The sequence below is a fragment of the Anomaloglossus baeobatrachus genome, chromosome 2 (genome assembly GCF_048569485.1).
Source record: "Anomaloglossus baeobatrachus isolate aAnoBae1 chromosome 2, aAnoBae1.hap1, whole genome shotgun sequence".
Classification (NCBI taxonomy): Eukaryota; Metazoa; Chordata; class Amphibia; order Anura; family Aromobatidae; genus Anomaloglossus; species Anomaloglossus baeobatrachus.
This window is the reverse complement of record NC_134354.1, coordinates 269,375,233-269,401,861: the sequence shown is the minus strand read 5'-3', so window position 1 is coordinate 269,401,861 and position 26,629 is coordinate 269,375,233. Positions and strand designations below refer to the sequence as shown.

At 43.1% G+C, this 26,629-nt stretch overlaps 1 protein-coding gene across 1 annotated transcript in view; it reads left to right on the top strand.

Annotated features, from left to right (window-relative positions):
* The window catches only part of LOC142289690 (contactin-associated protein-like 5), a 766,069-nt gene that overhangs the window by 418,960 nt on the left and 320,480 nt on the right, over positions 1-26,629 (top strand). Inside the window, exons 16-18 of the mRNA XM_075333618.1 lie at positions 5,278-5,496; positions 8,941-9,180; positions 13,012-13,236. Coding sequence (XP_075189733.1) covers positions 5,278-5,496; positions 8,941-9,180; positions 13,012-13,236 — 684 coding nt within the window. The remainder of the gene's footprint in view (positions 1-5,277; positions 5,497-8,940; positions 9,181-13,011; positions 13,237-26,629) is intronic.

The window sequence follows — 26,629 nt, the reverse complement described above, 5'->3', positions numbered from 1 at the left end:
TCCAGAAATATTACTCAGTCCATCAGTTATTAGATATATGAAACTGAAATAGCTGTTGCAAAAACCCAAATTGTTATAAAGAAAAAAGGTTAACATTAATAGGGGTGCCCAAACTTTTTCATATGACTGTATATGTATGTGTGTCTGTGTGTGTGTGTGTGTACATACATGCGGAGTGGATTGCGGGAGGGGCGGAGCCAAGTGGGGGAAGTGTCGGGCTCCCTGCACACGTAGCGAGGGTAAATATCGGCAAAGCACTTTGCTTGGTTACCCGATATTTACCTTGGTTACGGGTGCAGGGAGCCAGAGAGAGCATGCGCAGTGAAATCCTACGGATTGCGCTCCTCAAAAAAAGTTACATGCTGCGTTCCTCCCGCCTGGCGCAGCGTCAAAATAACAATGCTGCGTCATCCAGCGGATGCAACGCTGACACTTGCGTTACAGTGCGTTGTCCATACAAGTCTATAGAGAATAGCGCAGTGCGTTAACGGACTGCGCTATTCTCCATAGTGACGGACTGCACTTAACGCAAGTGTAAAAGTACCCTACGATGCCAGATGTGCGTCACTTACGACGTGACCCCGCCGACACATCGTAAGATATACTGTAGCGTGTAAAGCGCCCTTTACATGTAGTGTGTGTTTGTATAACATGCTGTGTGTGTGTCTGTATGTAAGAATTGGGAAAGTCTCAGAATTGAGAAGTTTGATAATGACCAATTCTGAAAGAGAAAGAAGCAGATTGTCTGACAATATATTAAAAATGTGCTCATTGATTTATTAAATGAACATTTTAACAACAATTGCTCTTGAAGTTGCCTAAAAAGCTTTGTTTTCGGCTGCAGATCATCCTGTGTAAACTGTCGATTTGCTGCTGAGAACAATGACATCCTGTGTACACAGAGCGATCATATTACCGATTGTTCTGTGGAAAGATGCGCTGATCATCAAACATGTAGCAATTGTCTAACTTTTGTTTAAGCCTGTCCTTACTGACGTGCCATACCTCTAATGCCCCTATACTGGAATGGATTGCTGCCTTATTGCAAACATTTATATATACAGTATAGGTTTGACGTGGGCTTCTCCTGAGCGATCAGTAGACACATTGAATATTTATCTTTTTTTATGTAGTATTTTATCTGTGGAGATGCAGTTCATTACTAGAATAGCTGTAGCATCCGATGCAATAAAACGTGGCCCCGAGGCCCTTAAACTCATTAAACAAATGATACATTTTGTGAAAGCTAATCGCTTCCTAATGAGGTTTGATATAATGATAATTGCACATCAAAGTCCAATTCTGTCGATTTCTCTTTTTTGTGGACATAAAATTTTTAAGTAAAATAAACAGTGGTAAATGAGACCTTTAATTGCCGCCCATAACTTTCCATTGCTCCAAACTTGCAATAGGAAAAGAAAACTTAGATGAATCCTAAATACGTGAAAGTTCTCATTAGACAAGCATTGCTTTGTGCGGAACGTGTAAATGATTTCATTGCCTCAAGGCTTTTTCCAGACAGTCCTTCTACAGATAAGCAGCCCAGGAGGAAACCTGTCTTGAAGCAGATGTAAAAAGTCAAACAGAATACGGTCCTACATAAGACGCCGTCCTTAATGACTTGGGCTGCTCCATCAGATTACGATGAGATTTCTATTGCATTTCTAAAATGGAACACTAATGACATAGATACAGAATGGAGCTTGTTGGACAGATTATGCAAAGTACAATTCAACAACCAGAAAAAGAATATATCTACGTATCGCACATGAAAACACCTTTTGCATCCCTTGAATAAAGATATTATATAGAATATACCTATTCCAGTCCTTAAAGGGCCTTTGTGATTATAGCTTCGGTGTAGAAAGCTTATTAGAAAGTCCCTACACTGTTTCCTTATATATTTGTACATTGTAATAAGATCACTCTAAGCTTTTGTTTTTGGAAACTGAATTACCCCAAGTTTTATAGCCTGTCTTGGTAATGCAATCACCTATTCCCTTTAAGGCATGGTCTAAAATAGAAATCAATTTTCATCCTAATTCCTATTAATTTAATGCCATAATCTAATCTATTTTCTAACATACTTTAATTGATAATCCCTACCATTCCCTCACTATATTATCTAACCTCAATAAACGAAGCATCAAAAGAGGGCACTGTGCCATCAGTGATATCGTTTCAGGGGCTGGGCTAGTCCCTGCTGTACTGAGCATGCATATGTTGTCATTTCCGAGGATGCTCAGTGGATTCTTATCACTTTACAATATGCACAATGACAGTGCGCTCTGTGACGACTCTGATCAGAATTAATGAGCTGGCAGGAGAGTGCAATGTGAGTGCACATTGTAAGAATACTGGCTTGCAGAAACCAGCACCACCCCTGGAAGTGACACAGGCAAGCGTAGCACAGGTTGTTTAACTCCAAGAGCATGGCGTACTTGGGATCCAAATGTAAGAGATTCCCAAATTTGGGAGGTATTAAGTCCTATTAAACGGAAGCTGTCAGCAGGTTTTTGCAATGTAAACAGAAGCAATCATACTGCAAGGGTTAACAATGAAACATCAGACATGCCTGTTTTGTCACAGTCTGATCTGTTGTTTATTTGATATATGTGTTTAAGCAGAATGACACTTACTATTACAGGACAGAAACTCACCTGTAGAGCAGTCCGAAACCACCTCATGTGATGGTCACCTCACTGCCAATGTATCATCTCTATTAAAAGCCTGGTGTAGGCGGTGACAGCTCCCTGGGCTCAGCTACATGACTCAACCGAAAAATGCAAATTGCGTCAGAATAGCTGCACCCAGTAATCTAAGTGTTACATTGTTGGATTCAGGGACTCTTTGCCTATATCATGCTGCCTTTAGATGAGATAGCAAAAACCTGCTGACATATTCCCTTTAATTAGCCTAATGAATATATAAAAGAATGGTTCCATCGAATGACATCAAGTAGTACTGCAAAGAAGTGCAATGAGGTCTTCAATGCCTCCAATATAGTGCATATGGCTGAGACTATGGGGTATAACACTTTCAAACGTTCACCATGTAGTTGTCGCGGGCAGAGGGGACGCGCTCGCCACGTTCGGGTCCGGGGCTTTTGCTGCTGCTGTGGCTCGAGCGGTGGACCGGACCCGGGGACTCAAGCAGCGCTCCTCACCCGTGAGTGAAATGGGGATGGTATGTTTAGGGAGATTGTTCGTGACGCCACCCACGGGTCGTGGTGATAATGGCACCGCCACTGCTGGTAACGGGGATCCCGGGAGAGATGGTAGGGTGCAGCTGAGATGTTGTCCCCTCCGTGGGCAGGGGTTGGTGATCCCGGGCCCGATGGTGTAACGGGGAGGCCGGATGGCTGGGGTGCAGGGACTGCGCGGCGCGGTGCCGGACGGCACTGGTGTACTCACTCAGACAATCACTGAAAGAGTCGTAGGTAAACCAAAATGGCCAGATGGATGGGTCCCACAGCCAGCTGCAGTGCTGTTGTTGTGCTCTCCCCGGACGGCTGATGGTGGCTGTCTTTCCCTGCACCTTTGAGAATGTTCTTGACTCCTGTGGTTACCCACCGGTAGTCCGCTCCCCGACGTATAGGTGCTGTAGGAGCCCGTTTTGCCCGCAGGAGCTGGCCCTTGGATCTCTAGCCTGTGGCAGTGGCTATATATCCTCTCTGGGTGGACGACTGCCTTCAATCGGGACTTAGTAGTTGGGAAACCCCTCGGGTTCCTGTCACATTTGGATTTGACTATTGACGGCGGCTGCAAGCCTGGTCGGGGTCCGATGGCCCTGCCTGTGTGCTTAGCTTCACTCCGTTCCCCGGTCCAGTACCGGCGGGCCGACGCCCGACCCTGGTCCTTACGGCTCTGTGGAGTTCCACCAACTCCTGCAGACAGCCACCACCGTCTGCCAACCTTGCTGTCAGTGTCTGGGCTCCTACCCAGACACCTCAAGTGTTTTCTCCTCTCACTTCCACTTCCAGAACTGAACTGACACTTTTTCCGCCTCCAGGCCTGTGAACTCCTCGGTGGGTGGGACCAAACGCCTGGCTCCGCCCCACCTGGTGTGGACATCAGACTCTGGAGGGAGGCAACAAGGGTTTTTGTCTGACTGTTGTAACTGTCCAGGGTGGGGGGTGTGTATGTTGGTATGTATGTGACTACCTGGCTAGTCCAGGGCGTCACATAATCACAAAAACACCAAAGAATGTTTTCCAAACAATTAGTCACACAACATGCTTTGCTAGCTCACTCGACGTCACTAAGCGGGCGCCCAATAAAAGTGGAGGGGCGGAGATGAGCGGGATGTAACATCTCGCCCATCTCCTTCCTTGTTCATTGCCAACGGCCGCAGGTAAGGTGAGGTTCCTCGTTCCTGTTGTGTCACACACAGCGATGTGTGCTGCCGCAGGAACGATGAACTACATCGTACCTGTAGCAGCAATGATAATTGGGAATAGGGGGGCATGTCACCGATTAGCAATTTTGCACGTTTTTGCGACAATGCAAAATCGCTCATAGGTGTCACACGCACCGACATCGCTAAAGCGGCCGGATGTGCGTCACAAATTCCGTGACCCCCAACGAGATCACTTGAGCGATGTCGTATCGTGTAAAGCGGCCTTTACTCCTGTTCTGCATACCTTGACATCCTCCTAAAACACATAGCACCACTTTGAGTTGACTGTACAGATCTCAGTGAACATTTGACACTTCCCAGACTTTGAACTAGCAGAATGCTGCGAGATTTCACTTCTGAAGTCTAAAAACAATGGTATTTTCAGCTTTGTGTAATGTGTTTTCAAGATGCTGGCATTCAATAATTAGTGTTTCTTGCTTTATTAATGTCATAATATATTTCCAAGTGCAAATAAATTACAATGTGGTGACATCAGCTAGAACCAGGAGCAGCAAAAGATACGGAAAGACAAAGAAAAATGATTTTGAAGCATTTGAATAACAACCTTTTAGAAATCGCGGTGGCATGATAACATAATGAGCACAATTTAACAAATGGTGGCGGCTCTGGCGGATTTATCTGCCTGTTTGTTCTGTGTGGGAGGAAGATGTGCTTTTCATCTACATTTAATAAATTGTTCATCAAATGCTTTTTGCTTTTTAAATGTCAAGAACTAGGAAACAAATAAAGAACCCCAAAAAGTTACTCAAGGAGCGGAAGGTAAGATAGATAAAATAGATTGATGGTAGTAGGTAGAGTAAGTTAACAGACTGATGAGAATAAATATTGATTACTGTATTGATTGTTTCCGTTTTACAGCTCCCTACCAGGTCACATTTTCATATGATGTCGGGAACGGGCCCTTGGAGGTCTCTTTGCAATCAGTCACAGCTTTGAATGACGGCCAGTGGCATCATGTGCGAGCAGAAAGGAATATTAAAGAAAGCAGCCTCGCCATAGATACCCAGCCAAGAAAACTGGTGCAGAGTCCATCTGATGGACGGGTCCGCATCCAGCCAAACACTCAGCTGTATGTAGGTAAGAGGGGTCCAGGCTGCTGCATAATGAACATCATAAAGTAACCCTCCACCTGGCAGTCAATGTGTCACAACATATGCATAATGCTTAGGTAAATTACTGTAGTAGTAGTAGCAATGGAGCCAGCTCACCATTTCTGTATCCACTCCCTGTTCATATGCCATTACTGCGGTTTCCTTGTGAAATTTTGATGTCCCATGTACTTGACATTCTCAAGAAATAAAGAAGCAACTGTTCATGTGAGATGGACTCTCCTGTTTTATTGTTAAATTACTGCTACCCTCATTCTGCGGCAATTTATTCCTGGTCCTCTCATATGAACTAGCTGTCTTCATTGTCTGGTATGCTTTGCTTTGAAAGTCTGAGACACTTCCCTGTTCTAGGCTCGTTCTTCTAAGAGAAAGAGGAGTCTTAGACTAGACTTTGTTATTTGGTAGTCCGGGACTTCCTCCCTGCTGTTATGTGGACCCGATTCAAGCAGGTGGAGTGTCTCAGGATGGATTATGTACATTGTTCTTTTTTACTTATTCTGGGATGAACCACCATAAGGTAGGGGTTTAGTTGTTTGGTATTCTGGGGCTTCCTCCTTGCTGTTTTATGGACCAGCTCTGAGCAGGTGCAGTGTTTCATGAAGGATTATGTACTTTGTTTTTTGGTTGTTTTAGACTTAGACCTGTATTCTGGGATTAACCAGCATAAAGCAGGGGCAGTATCTCAGGCTAGATTAAGTTTTTTGGTAGTATGGGACTATCTCCTTGCTATTATTTGGACCAGCTCCGAGCAGGTGGAGTGTCTCAAGATGGATTATGTACATTGTTCTTTAGTAGTTTTATACTTCACCCCTTATCCTTGGATGAACCAACATAAATCAAGGGTGTTATCTCATGTTAGATTAAGTTCTTTGGTAGTCTGGAGCTTCCTCCTTGCTGTTATATACACCAGCCTCGAGAACAGGAGTGCAGTGTTTCAGAATGGATTATGTACATTTTTTTTGGTAATTCACCCTTTTATTCTTAGATGAGCCAGCATAAAGCAGCAATAGTATCTCAGGCTAGATTAAGTTTTTTGGTAGTCTGGGAGTTCCTCTTTGCTGTTATATTGACCAGCCTCAGGTAAGGGAGTGCAGTGTTTTCAGGATGGATTATGTACACTGTTTTTGGTAGTTTTGTATTTAACTCCTTATTTGTTGATGATCCAGCTTAAAGCAGGATAGTATCTCAGGCTAGATTAAGGTCTTTGTTAATCTGGAATTTCCTCCTTGCTGTTATATGGATCGCTTTCAAGCAGGGAAGTGCAGTGTTTCAGGATGGATTATGTACACTGTTTTTGGTTGTTTTGTATTTAACTCCTTATACTTAGATGATTCAGTCTAAAGCAGTGGAGTATCTAAGGCTAGATTAAGTTCTTTGGTAGTCTGGGACCTCCTACTTCCTGTTATAAGGACCAGCCCCAGGCAGGGGAGTGCAGTGCTTCAGGTTGGATTATGAACATTGTTCTTTGGTAATCTGAGACTTTCCTTACTGTTGAATGGATCATCCCAGAGCCGGGGAAATGTCTCAGTATAGAATAAGAATATATTCTTTTGTAGTCTGGGACTTTCACCTGCTATTATACAGTATGTACCAAGCTCGTGTAAGAGGAATATCTCAGGATAAATGATGCACACTGCTCTTTGGTAGCCTGAAGGGTTGCTCTAAGCCTCTTGTCTTCTTTAACTGTACATTGTGTTGCATTGTTTACATTTTTTAATGTTTCCTGGTATAAGACAAGTCAGAATATTGTGGAGATGCAGTATCTTGTATAAAACATATACAGTTGAAACCAGAAGTATCCATCCACTATTTAAAAAAGACACATCTGCATGTTTTTCCTCACTATCTGACATGAAATCAGAATAAACCATTCCCGTTTTAGGTCAATTAGGAACCAAAATTATTTATATTTACAAAATGCCAGAATAATGAGAGAAAGTGAATGTTTTAAGGCATTTTTATTACGTTCAGCAAAGTCAAAAGTTTAAATACATTTCATCAGTATTTGGTACCATTGTCCTTAAACTGTATGACTTGGGTCAAACGTTTTGGATATCCTTCCACACGCTTCTCACAATAGTTGGTAACAATTTGTTCTCATTTCTCCTGACAGAACTGGTGTAACTGAGTCGTATTTGTAGGTCGCCTTGCTCCCACCTGCTTTTTCAACTTGGCCCATAAATTTTCAATACGATTGAGATCAGGGCTTTGTGATGGCCACTCCAAAACATTGACTTTATTATCCTTTAGCCACTTTGTAATCAGTTTGTCAGTATGCTTTGGGTCATTGTCTATGTGGAAGACCCATTTCCATCCAAGCTTTAAGTTCCTGGCTGATGTCTTGAGTTGTTGTTTCAGCATTGCCACATAGTCTTCTTTCCTCAAGATGCCATCTATTTTGTAAAGTGCATCAGTCCCTCCTGCAGCAAAACAACCCCACATTATGATGCTGCAACGCCCATGTTTCACAGATGGGATGGTGTTCTTAGTCTTCAAAGCTTCACCCTTTTTCCTCCAAATGTAACGATAATCACTATGGCCAAACAGTTTAATTTTAGTTTCATTAGAACACAGGACATATCTCCAAAAATGAAGGTCTTTGATCCTGTGTGCATTTCCTAACATTAATCTGCCTTTTTTATGTTTCTTTTTGAGTAATGGCTTCTTCCTTGCAGAGTGGCCTTTCATCCCATGTTGATACAGTACTAGTTTCACTGTGAAAAATGACACAATCTTACCAGCTTCTGACAGCATTTTCACAAGGTCTTTTGCTTTATTTTCTTGGGTTGATATGCACATGTCTGACCAAAGTACATTCATCCCTGGTACACAGAACCCATCTCCTTCCTGAGCGGTATGATGGCTGGACATTCCCATCTTGTTTGTACTTGCATATAATTGTTAGTACAGATGAACGAGGCACATTCAGGTATCTGAAAATTGGACCCAAGGATGAACCCGTCTTTTGCAAGTCCACAATTCTCTTTCTGAGATCTTGGCTGATTTATTTTGACTTTCCCATGCTACTACACAAAGAAGCAGTGTGATTCCGGTGTGCATTAAACTACATCAAAATGTGTGCCTCTAATTAACTCAGATGTTGCCAATAAACCTATCAGAAGCTTCCAAATACATGACATCATCATATGGGCTGGCCCATATTGTTTAAAGTTCAAATTTGGAGAGAAAATGGTTAACATAGAAAAGAGGGTCCATGTAGAAGGAATTATTTTAATAAAAAAGGTTTAATTAACCTAAAAAAAAAGGTTTTTTTAGATACCGTAGTGTATGTAAACTTCTGGTTTCAACTGTAAATACATTAATGTGTTTACAGTTACATTTGATCATTACATGAACAAAATATTTCTAGTGGAAACAATACCAATATTGTGAGGTGATTTGTTTCCTCAAGGTGGGACGTCATCCAGGCAGAAGAGCTTTGTGGGCTGTCTACGTTCCCTCAAGCTGAATGGACAAACCCTAGACCTGGAAGAAAAAGCAAGAGTGACGCAGGGGATCAGGCCAGGATGCCCAGGTCACTGTAGCAGCTATGGCAATTTATGTCACAACAATGGGAAGTGTGTGGAGAAACGCAACGGATACACCTGTGACTGCACCAGCTCAGCCTTTGAAGGCCCTTATTGTAGAAAAGGTGAGGTTTTATCACAGAAATGACTGGACCCAAATGTTCCTTAAATTGTCACCTGTCTAAACAACTTATATGCTGCGGTAGAGGGAAAGGGTCACACTTTTTGTAACCCATAAGATCAGTGATCATGGTACAGTAGTCATCACAGAAAGGACTTTTAGAAAGTATTGAAACTTTAATGTAGACTATGGCCCCAATTCACCATTGCTGTTTTCTCCACTGGAGTAATTTGCTCTTTTTAGTGACTTTAATATGAACACATTATTCCCTCTATGTTTTATAATTAAAAGGAATCTGTCAGCAGGTTTTTGCTACCTCATCTGAAAGTGGCAAAATGAAGGCAAATATGCTCTGATACCAGGGGTGTATCACTTAGTTCACTCGGTGCAGCCCTTGTATCAGAATTAGATGTTGTGTGTACATTGTCTATAGACTCCTTATCAGAGGAGAGGGCATGTCAGACTAGGTCTCATGTGAGCACTTAGTCCAGCAGTGTTAATCTCCTGCTGATAAAACACTCATTGTATTAAAAGAACAGAACACAGCCTAAAGGTCCAGTCACACTAAGCAACTTACCAGCGATCCCAACAACGATAGGGATCGCTGGTAAGTTGCTAGGAGGTTGCTGGTGAGCTGTCACACTGCGACGCTCCAGCGATCCCACCAGCAACCTGACCTGGCAGGGATCGCTGGAGCGTGGCTACACGAGTTGCTGGTGAGCTCACCAGCAACCAGTGACCAGCCCCCAGTCTCCTAGTTACAGCACACATCAGGTTAATTAACCCGATGTGTGCTGCAGCTAAATGTGCACAGAGCAGGGAGCAGCGCACAATGCTTAGTGCTGGCTCCTTGCTCTCCTAGTTACAGCACACATCGGGTTAATTGCCTGATGTGTGCTGCAGCTAAATGTGCACAGAGCAGGAGCCGGCACTGACAGTGAGAGCGGAGGAGGCTGGTATCAAAGGTAAATATCGGGTAACCAAGGACAGGGCTTCTTGGTTACCCGATGTTTACATTAGTTACCAGCCTCTACAGAAGCCGGCTCCTGCTGCCTGCACATTTAGTTGTTGCTGTCTCGCTGTCACACACAGCGATCTGTGCTTCACAGCAGGACAGCAACAACTAAAAAATGGCCCAGGACATTCAGCAACAACCAACGACCTCACAGCAGGGGCCAGGTTGTTGCTGGATGTCACACACAGCAACATCGCTAGCAACGTCACAAAAGTTGTTCGTTACCAGCGATGTTGCTAGCGATGTTGCTTAGTGTGACGGGGCCTTAATAAGTGACACATAGCAAAAACCTGCTGACAGATTCCCTTTACATTTTTACTATTTAATTGTCTTTATTTTTTAAGGATTTATGTTATTTTTACTCAACAACTTTGCTTATCCAGATGTTTTAGACAAATTTATGAAATGCGACTTTTACCAAATGACCCTTTTTTTTTTGCAAAACACACCTCACTGCCTGGTGTAAGGTTTCAGGTGGATTTTTGAATTTGCTACATTTAGGCAGATGGTCAACTGTTTTATCAATTTATCATTTTTGGTGATGAAGAGTCACAAAAAAAATGTTTAAGACAAAAATTAAGACCATTTTTAATTTTGCAAACACTGTTAGCAAATACAGAAAGAAAAAGAAAAGTGACTTTAGGAAATGACAATTGAAGAATTGGGCACTTTGTATTTCACATCTTTACCGCTTTTATGATCTGCTATCTGTCAATGAATGAAAACATTTTTGTTTATACTAAATGTGCAAATTTTTGTTGCAGTTATTACAACTGTCAACTGAGCGGTATATACAATTGTCTTTGGTCTATATACAATGCTTTGTGGGTTAAACACATCATCATGAGCATCCGCACAGGTCTCTCTGTTATAGAGGACCTGTCACTAAATTTTTTATGTTGAACTGGAGACAATGTATTAGTGTCTGCAAAGCAGGTTAAAAAGTTTTTTTATTATTATTATTATTATTATTGTACCTTTCTGTTGCCACAATATTAGCTTTTAAAGTATTTGGCCTCTAATGAGTTAATTTTCACTAAGTGAGTGTGTTCAGATACTGTAATTTTCACTGGGTATGTAAACTTCTCTATGTATGATGCTGCCCATAAGCTCTCACAACCGTGAGATCAGTGTAAGCTGTCTGTCATTATATGTCTCACAGTGGAGTAACTTGCCTATTCTGGTCTACGCCTATTCTACATAAGTGTGATTACTGGCACATTGAACTCTCAGCTTTGGAAAGGTAGTGTAGTGGACAGACAGTACCGAAGAGGTGACAGTGCTATGAAAGGAGGAGAGCTGATAAATGAGTTTGTAAGTTGACACAGCTAAACTCAGCTGTGCTGCCCCTTCACTTACATGGACTGCTGAGATCTTATTTCTATAGTTCCCCCCAACTATGGGTTCAAAGTATCAGCAGGGCTGCTGTGTATAAGCTTAGGCTTGGTATGTAAGCCCACTCCAGGCAATTACGTCATTGGCCTCTCCATTACCACAGAGATATCTTATAATAATATGCTGGTATTGTGGTATGATGGGTGGTCTTGGTCACTGTCTGGGACCAGTCCGTGAGAGTCACGCCAACGCCCAGCAATGACGCGACCACTATAGCCAGTTGCCTTGCTGTGATATGCTGCCGATGGGACTTGGATGGGTGACCTGGCTGGTCTCTTTTGGTTACACCGCCTTATAGACCACATGATAGTAACAATGCTACTGGAGCACACTTTATATTTGGCTTCTGCCCCCGTCAATGACTTCATGCATATCTCCATCACTATGGAGCCACACTGTTTGCCAGAGCCTTGTACTATAAGGGATGATGGTGATTAAGCTCCAACCATAATATAAGGTCAGATACCCAGCAACAGGAACTATAGCTGCATACTATATAAACTCAACACATGGGCATGACAGGTTTCTCTCCAATTTTTGTACGTGATGGAACACTTTGCAGACCAGATAGGGTACACCTGTCACTGCAGGACCCTGTATTCTTCTGTGCCCTCATAACCATATGGTACACTTCTTGGATAACATTTTAACATCTCTTTGCCCCCAGCATGTACACTTCCCTGATGAGCCCTAACTATTGAGGAATAAATGTGTCAGAAGGAATATATTTTTCTTTTTGGGATCACCTAATCCAATCTCCCAATTGACTACTGCTCTTGTCAGTGTGGGAGCCACTGCATGGGGCATGACAGGTAGTTAGGGAGAAAAGATACTCATGAACCTACCTATTGCCCTCCCTGGCACCCAACGGCCTTCTGCACATGTTCATCTGGATTGAGTGAGATTGAAGCAATTATCACTGACACGGTTGAGCATTCTGCGCTTTGTTATACAGTACATTTGATGCTTTTGTGTCTTGCCCAGTGCCCAGGTCCTGGGACAACAGACTAAGCACTAGGTATATGTTGCTTTAGGACCTTCCCTGCATTTTTACCTTATCTATTAAAGGTTATGTTTTCATATTAGAGTCCTTTCATGCTAGTCACCCAATATAAGGCACCCACCTTAATTCTGTATTTTCTAGTTGAGTTATTCAGTGTGGCACGTGCAGCTGACATCCAGTATAGCTATTATTACAGCTCCCCCAGAGATTGTCTCTTAGCTGCCTGTGTGACAGAGCTGTCCACAATGGTAAATCGTTCTTGTTCTTTTACGCCTGTATCAGTGGCTGGATGCAAAATAGAGTTTTCTAATGTATCGGTTATTAGGACTCCCTGGCCACAGATCTTTTGTCAGTGATCCTTGCTCTACTCATATCTCTGTGGTATGTAAGGTTGTGTTTTCTCCTTTCTGTTGCTTTTTTAGAAGTTTCTGCAATGTTTGAAGCTGGAACCGCCATCACATATATGTTCCAGGAGCCATATCCAGTGTCCAGGAATACCAGTGCTTCAGCCTCAGCCATATATGCGGATGCCATGATATCAAAGGAGAAAATTGCTTTCAGCTTTCTGACAGCTCAAGCACCCAGTCTGCTGCTCTACGTGACCTCGGTGTATCAGGATTACATGGCAGTAATACTTTGCAGAAATGGTAAGTGTGAACCCATGAACCTATTATATAATGCATGACATGGCTTGTGCTGTACGGCATTGCAGTACGTCAGTGCAGAATGTGTAAGGAGCCCCTTCTACTATATTCCTGGTGTCTATGAGGCAGAGTGGCTCTGCATATTTGGTAAAATGATGTAATGAGCACAATATCTGCATTTCAGATGTTCCTTATCCAAATATACTGTTCCAAAAGTGACGTTTGCTGAATTTCTGAGTCACTTCCATTCTTAGCATTGATTTGTTCCATTGTATGATAAAAATGTGAAGAAATTGGAAGAAACTGCCTTGTACCTCTATCCCCCATCCCCCAGTTTGAGGAGCCATCCACTATAACCTAAAGGCTCAAATTTTCCTCTTTTAAAATGTTTTCTGTATTTATATTGTCTTTATGTATATCATAAAGCTTTTTCATCACTGTATTTCATATGTGCCTCTGTTATTTGTACCCCAACCCTTGTTTTCCTTGTTTATACTGCTATTTATTGAAGGCAATTTCTTTTTATCGATGGTGACATTCTGTTCCAGTAAGGCCAGTTTCACATTACGTTCAGGCCACATGTTTGTAGCTCCGTCGGGGCTTCCATGTAATATATTGTTATGGATGTTATAATATTATATTAGAGGTGAGGCTGAAAAGACGGAATGTGTTATACCTATATGTCCTATAGAGCCATTAACTATAATGAGACGGTGGAAACTCTATGGGCCAGATTGATCAAGACCGGCGTTGTTCACACAGGTCTCGATGAAGGGGTCTGCTGGAGTAAGACGCTTCTCATCCATGAATCTGCGAGCGGTATGTGCCTTCGTGTGCTATGCCACAAAGTTCTCCCTACTCACTCCAGTCACTGGCCTTACCAATGTGAGACATGTAATGACTGACAACCTGCTCACCGATTGTACACGTCTCACACTGGCAATGCCCACCTTTATTTAAAATAAGCTCTGGAGGCAGAGTCTCAAGGAGATCTATGTGCCGCCAGTAGATTATAACAGCTCCTTTACATATTAAAAAAAATGAGAATTTCTTTGGAATAAAATGTCGGATCACAGAATGCAAGGTATCATTGTATCTAGCTTTCTATGACCTGTGTGATCATATAAACACCTTAGGAGGGTTGGTCATACTGACACATCTCCTTTATTCTGACAGATTTATCTGTAAATGTGAATTTACTGACAAAGAGGATATTATATTATAAACAATATTATATAAGAGATAAGGCTGGAATTAGTGAAGAAGGTATACTTATTAATATTAACGTAAAGGACCAGCACAAATGCAATCCTTCCCCGGTATGGACAAATAATGGGAACCCCCTCCTTTTCAGATATACTGCAGTGGTGTCTCAGAGACTAGACGCCATTCCATTACCCTTTAACTGCATGACCGCCCATAGGCAGTGTGCACACATTGCGTTTTTTATTTGTTGCAGGGTTTTTTTTGTACAGTTTTGTTAAAAAACGTGAAGGGTTTTCTAATTCCAGCAAAGGGAATGAGAACCTGAAGTCTCATGCACACAATACTTATTTTTGACTTGCAGATTTGTGTCTGCAGCAAGTCAATTCTTTCAGCGTTTTTTGCTGCAGATTTCATCCATACTAATGAGTGAGGAAAAATGTGCTCCAAAAATGCATGTAAAAAAACATTTAAAAATGCGCTTAGATTACGCTGCATTTTTCAGCCAAGAGATGTATAAACGGTGCAGAAATTTCTGCACTATATACCATATTTTTGGATTATAAGACGCACTTTTCCTCCCAAAAATTTTGGAGGAAAATGAGGGGTGCGTCTTATCCGAATGTAGTTTACCGGGGGGTGCTGAAGAGGGGTCCCAGGAGGCAGGGGCTATGCTGATGGCTGTGCTGTGGGCAGTGTGCTGTGAGCTCTGCGGCACTGTGGGCTCTGCGGTGCTGCAGTCAGTGAGGCAGGGGCCATCCTGAATGTTGGCGGTGTGGGCTTCAAATAATGGTGCCCGGATCAGCGCATGCACAGATGGATTCTCAGCTCAACATCTCATCTACATACGTGCCGCCTCCTGCGCATTGATCTCCCAGCAGCGGACTTAAAGAAAATGGTGCCTGGAGGTGGTGCATGCGCAGGTGAGATCTCTGCTTGTGATTGAGCCGGTAGCTCAATCTACTCATGTACTGACTTTGAGCGCCATGTCTTTGAAGCCTGCATTGCTGACAGTTCCTGGATGTTCCTCCTGCCTCACAGCGCCTCTGTCTGTAGCGAGCATCTGGGACACCCGTTGCACCGACAGCAGCATTGCCCTACTCCAAAGAAGCTGGACCAAGGATGGATGTTATTTCACATGGAAAAAATGCTCATGCTGAAGCTAGAAATGTGTTACAATGTTACAGGACTGATTAACCCCAGCCCACCCCATGTATACCAATATGGCGTACACAGCATGAGGGTAAACCGCAAACTCTAGTAATTTACATTCATTGTATCTACAGAGCAGAAAACAAATGCAGCAGATTACAAGTCTGGCTCCAATTTATTTTGGAGAGAAAAGCACAGCTACCTGTGATCTCTAGCACCATAATTTCTCAGTGCCAAGAAACAATGTAATGTGGAATACTGACAAAGTAAAGATTTTAGCTAGAAGGAGAATTGCTGCAATTTTCTTTTATTTTTAACAGTGTATCATTGAGTCTCTTAAAGGTCCACTCCACTTAGACTCTAAGCTTTCGCCATAAGTATAACGCTGCTCCTTAGTCATCTGCCATCTTTATTTTTCTCCAGATTTAGGAATTTACTGATACCGTCTTTCTAGTTTCTGTCTGTATTATAAATGGAGAATGTGTACTGGTGTGTGGTTATCGTGCACAAACAGGGTGATCGCTGATATAAGAAATCTCACAAGTGCCTTATAGAAAAACTCCAAGCCTACACCATGTAGTTACATATGATAAAATGCTGAACTACGTAAAGATATATTGTCTTAGGATCTTGTAAAAAAGTTGGCTCAAATTTTCTGTATTTTACACTAAAGTGCAATGTTTTGAGGGAGTTTGACTAAGTTTTTATGAGTGTCTGTCAGTATAGTGCAGTAGGATCTCAGTTGGAAGCCCAGAATTATAACTGTAGTCATGAATTACGCTCGGGATCATGCTTCCCAACCAATCCAGTGTCACACTCCCAAATTTGAGGAGCTATTCCCCTGTCCCTTGAGGTCAGAATATGTCCCAAATACACTATATCCGTGCCCACGAACAAAAATACGGTTGCATAGAATTGTGTAGAAGATATTCATGTGATCCCTACAACAGAATCATCACATCCCTACTCCACGATTTTGTCTGAGTACAGACTGCAGGATTTACAAGGACCACTGTGTTATTCTGAAGTCATGTGACCAATAGGAAAGATCAGATCAGCAAAGAAGTAGGGTATACAGGCAAGTGGGATGCTTATATGCAGGAACCATACTGTGTTTGACACTGGGGCATCAAACTGTAGGGACTAGGAGGGAATGTACTTTGATGGCACCATATTCTATGTAGGGTTGGTAGAGAAAATACTGTGAGGTCATCATACTGTGTGTGGGGTACTGTGTGGAATCTCATACTGTTTGTGAGGGGACTGTGTGAGCATCATACTGTGTCTTGAGAAATGTACTGTGGGACATCATATTGTGTGGGGTGGCAATAGAGGAAATTTAATGTGTATTGGACTTTAGGGGTATCTTACAGTGCGTGTGTAAGGCTAGTGGGTGCAAGCGAGAAGTAGACTCTCAGGACCACAGCACATAGAAATACTAGAAGGGCTTGACTATGGTTTCTCACCAGATTTTCACAAGCACCTCTAAAGGGGAAGGTTTTGCGCTTCAGGTGCTTCTACTCAGGAAGACTGGTGGTGCTACAGCTGGCCCCAGGGGTATGGACGCAGACAGTCACTGATATAATAGGTGCAGCTGGGTTGGCTGGGCATCAGGCTCCGCTGATATGGACTGATACAGCAGCGTCCGGTATAGGAGACTTGGCGGATGGGGTAGGATACTGCAGACTTGGCCGATGGTGTTCGATACAGCAAAGGCCAGTATAGCAGACTTGGCTGATGGGGTATGATGCAGCAGTGGCTCATATAGCAGACTTGACATGCAGAGAATGATGCAGCAGCTGCGGATACATCAGGTACTAGAACACAGAACAGAATTAGCAATGTGGAATACAGCACTAAACAGCAGCTGCAGCACTTAGGAATCAGAGAACTAGCAATGTATAGACCACATTGCCCAGGCACTTCCCTTAAGGGGAATCTGCCATAAACACCTGATGCCTTCCGGGCTAAGGCGTGCTGGCCTTTTAAGACAAGGTGCGAGCGAGCTTGCCCTAGGAGCACTCCCAGGAGTGTCAAAGACCAGGGAAGGAGCAGCCACTGCTGAGCTGCCAGAAAGGTAAGAGTTCTGGCGTCCCCATAGGGGGAAGGTAGTATGACAGTGCACGGATGCCAGTAAGGGTGTTACAGTGAGGATTGTTATGGGAGTATTATTCTATGTTGGGCAGGCTGTGGGCGCATTCTGTGTCGTTGGGAATCATACTGTATGTATTGTAAAAAGCATACTATTTGTGGGGATTATACAGTGGGGACATCATACTATGTAGGAGGGGCACAGTGGGGTTCATAAAAAGAGTATTGTCCTCTGTGAAACACTAATGGGCTTCATTATAAAAAATATATATATGTTGGTACCGTAAAAGATGGGGCGAAATGTGGGAAGTGACAGAGTAAAATGAAAATTGTCCTTTTCTTTTCTTTCTAAGTTGGGGGGAATTATTGGCGTATAACTCAGTTGAATTGGTTTGAACACTATATAAAATGTATAACTGTGTTCAGACGCACAGCAGCACTACTCCTGATATGTAAAGCACATATGGGGTCGTTTCAAAGAGGCAGGATGATAATTGAATTTTCACCCTTTCTTGCTCGAATTTTCATCTCGTCAGATCCCAGCATTTCTTTCTCTCTCTTTTCTCTCTTTAAATATATGCAAAAACAGCTATTTCACTTGTGAATATGTTCTGACAGTGACTTTGTAAGTGATTTTGCTCGGCTGGATGTAGCATCACAGAATTAATTCCATTTCACAGTTTACCAACTTCTCAAGAGAATGAAATAAAAAAAATAATAAAGACAAATAAAAAGAAGAATGAGAAAATCCTCACATTTCCTGCCGCGGTGAGAGAATAAACACAAGCAGGCAATTCTTAATCATTGAGATCCCTCCCGGTCAGTAGCGGAGCTCCACACAGAGGAGTTAGCTGCTCATTGTCCTATTAGTGAGTGGAATTCCCTCATTTTACTCCCCGATACCCTACAACACGAAGCGCTCAGCTGGTCATACTGACTGGTAACTAATATGGTCCCTGAAAGATGAACATCAAATGTGGATATTATTTCCAGATGGATATGTTTTGAATACTGGAGGCGTGCCGGTTGGGAAAGCCTTGCATATTGGTATTATTACTTGAGTGACAGTTACCCCCAATGATCACGCATGATTGACAGTACTGTTCTTTTAGTGCAGAGGGACTTTTTTGCCCCCCTTGATTTCAAGACTCCAGTTTGGTTGCCATATCTGCAATGCTGTCTTTATGTCCCTCACTCTATGTGTGCCATGTATTCTGCATCAGCTGAGCCAGTATGCTGTGCGTGACAATGACATATATGGCTAAATATATTAAAGTGACTAAAACCTATATATACAATCCTGGACAGCAAGGGCCCTTCCATAAGCTGACTGATGGCACCAAATGATGACAAAAGAGCTACTTGCTATCCAATCAACGGTTGTTTGCAAGGCTGGTAGACCATGTACTAAACAATGTGTAACAGATAGTTAAATGCACATAGACGACCATTGTACTCAACAGGACATATCTTGTTTAGACAGTATAATGCGTTGGGAAGAGCGTTGATCTTTGGTGCAGCATATCATTTCAGTTGTCAAATAGCATTTTTCTTGTTCATCAGGTGATCATCAGCCTTCTTAGACTGAACAATTGTCATGAAGCATTCATTCACAATAGTCATGCAGTGCAAATGTAGCGCCCCTGAAGCTATCAGGGAGCTACAAGGTACTGCATCCCCACCAGGATACAGGGCCTCCCCCCTAGGGCCCCAGAATACCAGCGCCGGTAACACACAAATACTCCAGGTAATCCCAGTTTTCCCCAACAATCCCCCATAGAACGGTACAAGGCTAGGGTTGGACCAATGGATGGCCGCCTAAAGGTGGAGCCAATCCAGTCCACTAGTTTACCACGTGGGAGGGTTAGACTGTGGAAAGTGAGTCTGACAGTAGAGAGTCTAGCAGTGACTGTGGATGTGAGCAGACGTGCTGACCAGGAGTGAACAGTAACCTGGTGCCCAGGAGGGTAGTTGCCGGTGGAGTATGGTGGAGTACTCTCAGAACTACGCACCTACGAGGTACAGGACCCTAGGTCCGGCAGAAGCTCCAGGCAGGCCTCATAACATCTGCACAGCGAGGGAACCATCAAGGACCTCGCTAACCTTGAAGTCCGGGACTCAGTAGCAAAGGGAGAACCGGGGACAGGATCAGAGACTCCAACCCCACCGGGTTCACGCTACCATCATACAGACTGCAGTGGAAGACCACCAGACGGGGACCCCCAGTTGCTCTACGCCACGGGGACCCACCAACCATAGACGGGTGCAGGGGAAGAAGGCATCAGATTACTAAACTGGCACTGGGATGAAGGGTCCCTGAAGGTGAAACCAGCTGGCCTCAGGTGACCAGTTACCACTAGAAAGTGAGTAAAGAACGAGTTGCACTCATTCCATTTTGTGGACTACCTTCTTCTGAAACCTGTTACATCACCTACCCTCTGGGGCCCGACCCTGCTTGCAGAGGGCCTAACATCCAGGCTGCCATTAATACTGGCCCCTGTGGACATTGTGCAGCGGTGACTCCATACACATAGCCGCAACACTGCAAGTGGCGTCACATGTGAACATTGTTCCAATCCCCTGTAAATATCCCCTTTTCAAAAAGTACCCAGGGCACAGAACCGGGCAACGGCCACCAATGTGACATTGCCCAATTGTACACCGCCCGGGACTGAGTACCCCATAACCCTGGGCGAAACACAAATACATCCTAAGGACTCATTCAGACGTATGTGCACATCTGTCTCAAACCGCAATGCACGCTGACTGTCTGTGGCTCTCCCGATCCAAGAGTGACAGCCTCATAGATATATATGAAGCTGTCATGCTCCACTAAGGAGACTCATAACCAGTCCATGCATTGCGGTTCCTGATTGGACTGATGTGCACGGATGTCTGAATGAACACTAAAGGGTGCTTTACACATTGCGACATCGCTAAAGATATATCATCGGGGTCACGTCGTTAGTGACGCACATTTGGCGCCGTTAGCGACATCGCAGCATGTGACACCAATGAGCGATGATCAACGAGCGCAAAAACGTGAAAATCCGTTGCTCGTTGACACGTTGTTCATTTCCTTAATATCGTTGCTGCTGCAGGTACGATGTTGTTCGTCGTTCCTGCGGCAGCACACATCGCTATGTGTAACACCGCAGGCATGACGAACATCTCATTACCTGCATCCACCGGCAATGAGGAAGGAAGGAAGTAGGCGGGATGTTACATCCCGCTCATCTCCGCCCCTCTGCTATTGGACGGCTGCCGTGTGACGTCGGTACCGATATCGCAGTGTGTAAAGTACCCTTAAGTCCAATGATGCACTGAGTTGAGCTCTATCTCCTGTTACACTCTAGTATATTATTTTAATTTTCCTATATAGTTTCCACACTAACAATAATGTAAACCATTGCATTAACTTACCTACTATATGTCTGGCATCATTACTGGATTGCTTTAGTGTATGTAATACACAGAGGGCACTCATACAGTCATGCCACCCTTGAAATTGTTCCAGGAAATGAAGTATTTCTCCCAGAAAGGTTTTGCAATTACACTTGTTTTGTCATACACATATTTATTTCCTTTGTGTGTATTGGAACAACCCAAAAAAAACTAAGAAAATGGTCTGGAAAAAATTGTTGACACTCTCAACTTAATATTTGTCTCCACATCCTTTGGAATAAATAAATGCAATCAATTACTTCCTATAATCATTTACAACCTTCTTTCACCTCTCAGCTGGAATTTTGGACCACTCTCCTGTTGCAAACTGCTCCAGGTCTCTCATATTTGAAGGGCGCCTTCTCCCAACAGCAATTTTAAGATTTCTCCACAGGTGTTCAATGGGATTTAGATCCTTACTTATTGCTGGCCTCTTCAGAACTCTTGAGCAGTTTGTTTCCATCCATTTCTGGGTGCTTCCTGAAATATGTTTGGTGTCATGGGCTTGCTGGAAGACCCATAATCTAAGATGCAAACCTGGCTTTATGATGCTGCAAACTACACTGTGACTCAAACTCCTTTGGAACTAACTTTATATTTCATTATGCCTTTCACACAGTCAAGGCACCCAGTGCCAGAGGCAGCAAAGCAGCCATAAAACATCTTTGAACCTCCACCATAGTTGACTATAGGTACTGTGTTCTTTTCTTTGTAGGTCTAAATCAATTTTTAGTAAACAGTAGAATTATGTGCTTTACCAAAAAGCTCTTTCTTGATCCTATTTGTCCACAAGACACTTTTCCCAGAAGGATTTTGGTTTATTCGCATACATTTTGGTAAACTGCAGTCTTGCTTTTTTATATTTGTGTCAGCAGTGAAGTTCTCCTGCATCTCCTGCCATAGTATCTCATTTCATTTAAATGTTGACAGAGAGTTTTGCTGACACTAGTTCACCCTGAGCCTGCAGGACAGCTGGAATTTCTTTGGATCTTATTGGGACTGCTTATCCACCATCCAGACTATCCTATGTTTAACTTTTCATCAGTTTCTTTCTGATGTCCACATCCAGGAAGATTAGCTACAATGCCATGAGTTGTAAACCTCTTGATTATGTTGTGAACCGTGGACAAAGCACCATGAAGATCTCTGGAGATGAACTTGCAACCTTGAGGTTGTGGATATTGTTCAGCAATTTTGATTTTCAAGTCCTGAGACAGTTCTCCTCTCCTCTTTCTGTTCGTCATGCTTAGACTGGCACACAAACACATGGACACACCACACACACACACACACACACACACACACACACACACACACACACACACACACACAATGCAAAGACTAAGTCACCTTCTCTTTTTATTTGGTTACAGGTGTGATTTTCATATTGCCCACATCTGTTACTTGCCACAGTTGAGTTTGAGTGAGCATCACATGCTAGAAACAAAGTTGTTTACCCACAATTTTGGAAAGGTGCCAACAATTTTGTTCAGCCAATTATTGGGGTTTGTGTGGAATTTATCCAATTTGCCGTTTTCCTCTATTATTTTGTGCTATTTCAATTTCACACAAAATAATTAAAAATATGTATAATAAAAATAGTGTAGTTATAATACATTTCTGGGAGAAATACTACTTTTTCTGAAACAATTTCAAGGTGCCAACACTTTTGGCCATGACTGTATATCACAATTTATAAGTACTGCATGTGTTACAATTCACATGTCAGATAACCCATTTGTAATTCACATACCATATTCATTAACAATAATATTTTCACCTATTTCACAACCTGTTTTCAATATTTTTTTTTTCCTTCAACACTCACATTCTGCACCTACAACATGTTTGTACTTATGTTCCATCCTATACACGTATTGGTCCCATTCATTAGCAAACACTGCCACTTTTATGAATTTGATGAGCTAATATAGCCATGCTCCATCATAGTTCCTCCCAGCACTGCCCATTCTGGCAGAGCTACTTGAAGCTGGTATGAAAATGCCGAAAGTCGCAAAACATTTGCTCATCTCTCCTTTTTGCGAAAGGCTTGCAGCAATTCCAATTCTATTTCAACAGTTTTCCTCCATAAACACTTTGATGTATCAGCCCCTAATTGTCTTGTTATCACATTTCAGATAGGCACAGTATGCATTGTTTCACACACAATTAATTCATAGCCTTGCATTTTATCACTTGCACATTTCTAACCTATTTTAACTAAAGCTGGGTTCACACTAAACGACAGCGACAACGACGTCGCTGTTACGTCACCATTTTCGGTGACGTAACAGCGACCTTGTAAGTCGCTGTTATGATCGCTGCTTAGCTGTCAAGCACAGCAGAAGCAGCGATCATAACGTCGCTGTGCTACATGTGCAGAGAGCAGGGAGCCGCGCTTAGCGCTGGCTCCTTGCTCTCCTAGGTACAGTACACATCGGGTACACACCGGTGCTGCACCTACATGTCACAGTGCAGAGAGCAGGGAGCCGCGCGCACTGCTTAGCGCTGGCTCCTTGCTCTCCTTGCTACAGTATACATCGGGTTAATTACCCGATGCATACTGCAGCCACATGTCACAGTGCAGGAGCCGGCACTGGCAGCAAGAGCGGCGGAGGCTGGTAACCAGCGTAAACATCGGGTAACCAGGGAAAGGTCTTCCCTTGGTTACCCGATGTTTACGCTGGTTACAGCTTACCGCAGCTGCCAGTGCCGGCTCCTGCTCGCTTCATTTCGTCGCTCTCTCGCTGTCACACACAGCGATGTGTGTGTCACAGCGGGAGAGTGACGACCAAAAAATGAAGCTGGACATTCAGCAACGACCGGCGACCTCACAGCAGGGGCCAGGTCGTTGCTGAATGTCACACACAGCGACGGGACGTCGCTGCAACGTCACAGAAAATGGTGACGTAGCAGCGACGTCGTTGTCGTTGTCGCTGTGTGTGACACCAGCTTTACTTAGCAAAAATCCCTATCATGGTCTCATATCTGCAACCATCCTCATATTTGTCGGTTGTACAGTGATAGTGCTCATCCACAGTATCAATAAGCCCCCTGTGCCTTGTAAGAAGAATAATAAGAAAAGAATAATATAATAGTGCCCCAGAGAGTAAGTACCCACAAATAGCAATAGTGCCCTCTCTGGGGCCACACAGAAACAAAATTGTAGCCCTGCACCAGGCTGGGAAGACTGAATCTGCAATAGGCAAGCAGCTTGGTGTGATGAAATCAACTGTGGGAGCAATAATAAGAAAATGGAAGACATACAAGACCACTGAAAATCTCCCTCAATCTGGGGCTCCATGTAAGATCTCACCCCGTGTTGTCAAAATGATCACAAGAACAGAGAGCAAAAATCCCAGAACCAAACTGGGGGACCTGGTGAATGACCTGTATAGAGCTGGGACCACCATAACAAAAGCTACCATCAATAACACACTATGCCGCCGAGGGACTCTGATCCTGCAGTGCCAGATGTGTTCCTTTCTTAAGCCAGCACATGTCTGGGCCCATCTGAAGCTTGCTAGAGAGCATTTGGATTATCCAGAAGAGTATTGGGAGAATGTCAAATGGTCTGATGAAACCAAAGTAGAACTGTTTGGTAGAAACACAACTCGTTGTGTTTGAAGGAGATAGAATGCAACTCAGCATTCTAAGAACACCATACCTACTGTAAATCATGAAGATGGCAACATCATGTTTTGGGGCTGTTTCTTTGCAAAGGGACCAGGATGACTGATTCATGTACATGAAAGAATGGGGCCATGTATAGTGAAATTTTGAGTTCAAACCTTCTTCCATCAGCAAGGGCATTGAAGATGAAATGTGGCTGGGTCTTTCAGCATGATAATGATCCCAAGCACACCAGGGCAATGAAGGAGTGGCTTCGTAAGAAGCATATGCAGGTCCTGTAGTGGCCTAGCCAGTCTCCAGATCTCAACCCCATAGAAAACCTTTGGAGGGAGTTGAAAGTCCGTGTTGCCCAGTGACAGGCCCAAAATATCACTGCTCTAGAGGAGATCTGCATGGATGAATGGGTCAACATACCACCAGTACTGTGTGCCAACCTTATGAAGACTTACAGAAAACGTTTTATCTCTGTCATTGCCAACAAAGGATATATAACAAAATATTGAGATGAACTTTTGTTATTGACCAAATACTTATTTTCCATCATAATTTCCAAATAAAATCTTTCAAAATCAGGCAAGGTGATTTTTTGGATTAGTTTTCTCATTTTGTCTCTCATAGTTGTGGTCTACCTATGATGTCAATTACAGGCCTCTCTCATCATTTTAAGTGGGAGAACATGCAAAATTTATGGCTGACTAAATACTTTCTTCCCCACTGTACTTATAATAATTGTCTCTTATGTGTCCACACATAGTAATTTTGTCACCTTATTCTCACACATGGTAATTGTCCTCTTTATTCTCACACTTGGTAAAAGTACCCCCTTTTTATTCCCACACATGGTATTTGTCCTCTTTATGCTCACACATAGTAAACGTGACCCTTTTTGCTCACACGTAATTGTCCCCCTTATGCCCACACATGGTAAAAGTGCACCCAAAAGCCCACACATGGTGATTATGTCCTCTATTCGCCCTCACATAATAACTGCGTTCCCCTTTTGACCACATATAGTTGAAGCCCCCTCTGTTTTGTGTATTATGGTTTATACTGTTTTTCATTTTTCTTTTAATGGAGCTGTGTGAAGACATTTATTTTGCAAGCTGAGCAGTAGTTTTTGTGTATATATATATATATATATATATATATATATATAGTACAGACCAAAAGTTTGGACACACCTTCTAATTCAAAGAATTTTCTTTATTTTCATGACTAAAAATTGTAGATTCACATTGAAGGCATCAAAACTTTGAATTAACACATGTGGCATTAATAATTATCAAAAACATGTGAAACAACTGAAAATATGTCTTATATTCTGGGTTCTTCAAAGTAGCCACCTTTTGCTTTGATTACTGCGTTGCACACTCTTGGCATTCTCTTGATGAGCTTCAAGAGGTAGTCACCAGAAATGGTCTTCCAACAGTCTTGAAGGAGTTCCCAGAGATGCTTAGCACTTGTTGGCCCTTTTGCCTTCGCTCTGCAGTCCAGCTTACCCCCAAACCATCTCGATTGTGTTCAGATCTGGTGACTGTAGAGGCCAGGTCATCTGGCGTAGCACCCCATCACTCTCCTTCTTAGTCAAATAGCCCTTACACAGCCTGGAGGTGTGTTTGGGGTCATTGTCCTGTTGAAAAATAAATTATGTTCCAACTAAACGCAAACCGGATGGAATAGCATGCCGCTGCAAGATGCTGTGGTAGCCAAGATGGTTCAGTATGCCTTCAATTTTGAATAAATCCCCAACAGTGTCACCAGCAAAGCACCCCCACACCATCACACCTCCTCTTCCATGCTTCTCGATGGGAAACAGGCATGTAGAGTCCATCCGTTCACCTTTTCTGCGTCACACAAAGACACGGTGGTTGGA